This window comes from Cariama cristata, unplaced genomic scaffold (genome assembly GCF_000690535.1).
Source record: "Cariama cristata isolate BGI_N322 unplaced genomic scaffold, ASM69053v1 scaffold24414, whole genome shotgun sequence".
Lineage (NCBI taxonomy): Eukaryota > Metazoa > Chordata > Aves > Cariamiformes > Cariamidae > Cariama > Cariama cristata.
In genome coordinates, this window is record NW_009612667.1 from 1 (window position 1) to 3,089 (window position 3,089).

Below are 3,089 nucleotides of genomic sequence, written 5' to 3' on the forward strand. Positions count from 1 at the left end.
ATTGACTTGAACCTGAAAGGCCCCAAGGTTAAAGGTGACATGGAGGTTTCCGCACCGGATCTGGAAGGCCCCAAGGTTGAGCTTGAGGCCCCCGACATCGACATCAAAGGCCCTGAAGGAAAACTGAAGGGTCCCAAGTTCAAGATGCCCGAGATGCACATCAAGGCCCCCAAGATCTCCATGCCCGACGTTGACCTGAACCTGAAAGGTCCCAAGGTGAAAGGAGACGTAGAGGTGGCAGTGCCAGGAGCTGAAGGTGAACTGAGAGGTCCAGAGGTCAACATCAGTGCACCGAAATTAGACATTGGTGCCCCTGATGTTGATTTCGATAGCCCGGAGGGTAAATTCAAGTTGCCTAAATTCAAAATGCCCAAGTTTTCCATGCCTGGCTTTAAAGGGGAGGGAGGGGGTGTGGATGTGAACCTCCCCCAGGGAGACGTTGAGGTTTCGGGCCCCAGCATAGACGTCCAAGCTCCTGATCTCAACGTGGACGGCAAAGTCAAAGGTCCCAAGTTTACGATGCCCGAGATGCACATTAAGGCTCCCAAGGTTTCCATCCCCGATGTCGACTTCAACATCAAGGGGCCTCAGCTGAAAGGAGATGTGGATATTTCGGGACCCAGGCTTGAAGGTGATTTGAAAGCTCCCCAAATTGATGTGAAAGCCCCCAAAATCGACGTCGAAGCTCCTGATGTGACCATGGAAGGGCCGGAAGGGAAACTCAAAGGTCCAAAATTCAAGATGCCAGAAATGCACATCAAGGCACCCAAGTTCTCCATGCCCGACGTTGACTTTAACCTGAAAGGCCCCAAACTGAAGGGAGACGTGGACGTCTCGGCACCAAAGCTGGAAGGGGATTTGCAGTGTCCGGATGTTGACATCAAAGGCCCCAAGTTGGACGTTCAGGCACCTGACGTGACCATCGAAGGGCCGGACGGAAAACTGAAAGGGCCCAGGATCAAGATGCCAGAAATGCACGTCAAGACCCCCCAGATCTCCATGCCGGACATAGACTTGAACCTGAAGGGACCGAGGTTGAAAGGCGACGCGGATCTTCAGGGCCCGAAGCTCGAGGGAGGTCTGAAGGGTCCGGAGGTTGACATTAAGGGTCCCAAAATAGATATCGAGGGCCCAGAGGTTGATGTTGATGGTCTGGAGGGAAAAATGAAGCTGCCCAAAATGAAGCTGCCCAAGTTTGGCTTGAAAGGAGAAGGTCCTGACGTGGAGGTGAACCTGCCAGAGGTCGATCTTTCAGGCCCCAAGGTAGATATCGGCGTCCCGGATGTGAGCGTGGAAGGTCCAGAGGCCAAAGTGAAAGGTCCTAAACTGAAGATGCCAGAAATGCACGTGAACGTTCCTAAAATCTCAATGCCCGAGATAGATTTGAATTTGAAAGGCCACAAAACGAAGGGAGGCTTTGACGTTTCAACCCCAAAGATAGAAGGTCACCTGAAAGGTCCCGAAGTTGATATCAAAGGCCCAGAATTTGGAATCAAAAGCCCTGAGGTCGACGTTGAATGTCCCGACCTGAACATCGAAGGCCCGGAGGCAAACGTCAAATTTCCCAAATTTAAGAAGTCCAAGTTTGGGTTTGGGATGAAGAGCCCAAAGGCAGAAATCAAGGTCCCGGGGGCAGAAGTGGATTTCCCTGAGGCGGAGCTGAACGTGGAGTCGCCCGATATCAACGTTGCCGGAAAGGGTAAAAAGAGCAAGTTCAAGATGCCCAAACTTCATATGAGCGGCCCTAAAGTTAAAGGAAAGAAAGGCGGCTTCGATGTCAACGTGGCCGGCGGAGAGCTCGACGCCAATCTGAAATCTCCCGACCTGGATATGAACGTAGCCGGTCCGGACGTGACGGTAAAAGGTGAGGCGACGGTGAAATCCCCCAAAGGGAAGAAACCCATGTTTGGGAAAATCTCCTTCCCGGATGTCGAATTTGACCTTAAATCGCACAGATTCAGAGGGGATGCTTCTGTGGCCGTCCCCAAAATAGAGGGGGAACTTAAAGCTCCTGATCTAGAGGTCTCGGTGCCAACTGCCAAAGGTGACCTAAAAGGCCCGAGTCTCGCCGTGGACGTTGCCGTTCCCTCCATCCCGGTGCCGGACATCGACTTAAATGTGAAAGGACCAAAAGTAAAAGGTGAAGTCGGCGTTCCTGGAGTAGAACTGGAAGGTCCCGAAGGAAAGCTGAAATTGCCCAAGGTGGGGAAAATGGGTCTCGGTCTGGAAATGCCGGATGCGAATTTGGATATCTCCGTCCCGGCCGTGGAAGGAAGCGCGAGCCTCCCTTCGGCTGATGTGAACCTCCGAGGTGGTGATGTGAAACTCAGAGGGCCTCAAATCTCTGGCCCCGATTTCGATGGAAACCTGAAAGGACCAAAAATAAAGGGAGATCTGGATGTTTCGAGTTCTGCGGAAGGGCCAAACGTCAGCCTGGACGCGCCGGGCATTGACATTGGAGGTTCGGGAGGAAAACTGCAGCTGCCGAAGTTTAAATCCCCCACTATGGAGGCACCTGATCTGGGCGTGAAAGGAGGCGTCGACTGCTCCGTCCCACAAATGGCGGTGGATGCCAAAGCCCCGGGTGCAAATCTCAATCTCGGCATCCCGGGCTTCGATATCAAAGGGCCTTCGGTGGACGTTTCCGCCCCGGATTTGGACATAAACCTGAAAGGACCAAAGCTGAAAGGCGATCTTGACGTTTCTGCGGGGGTTAAATCCCCCAAAGCATCAGCGGACGCGCCCGATGTCGGCTTTGAAATTCTGGGTGGCACGATCAAGCTCCCGTCCCTCAAGCTCCCCCAGTTTGGTCTTTCCAGTCCTGGTGTGAATGGAGCTGACGTAGGCGTCAGTCTTGAAGGTCCCCAAGTGAAAGGACCAAACCTACGGGGCGATGTAGACGTTGCCGGTGAAATCAAAGGTCCAAAAGTCAGCGTGGAAGGACCTCGTGTCGACGTTAAGGAGCCCGGAGTGGGCGTCCACCTTGATGCTCCTGCCTTGGACACGTCCGCACTGAAAGTTTCCGGGTCGGGTTTTAACGTCAACGTAAAAGGGCCGAAGATCAAAGGTGGTGCCGGCATCTCCGGAGA

The 3,089-nt window shown here is 53.4% G+C and overlaps 1 protein-coding gene across 1 annotated transcript in view; it reads left to right on the forward strand.

The window, feature by feature from the left end:
• The first annotated feature begins 39 nt into the window (after nt 1-39).
• Nucleotides 40-3,089, forward strand: part of LOC104160586 (neuroblast differentiation-associated protein AHNAK-like) — a 3,854-nt gene continuing 804 nt past the window's right edge. The window contains exon 1 of the mRNA XM_009698745.1: nt 40-3,067. Coding sequence (XP_009697047.1) covers nt 40-3,067 — 3,028 coding nt within the window. The remainder of the gene's footprint in view (nt 3,068-3,089) is intronic.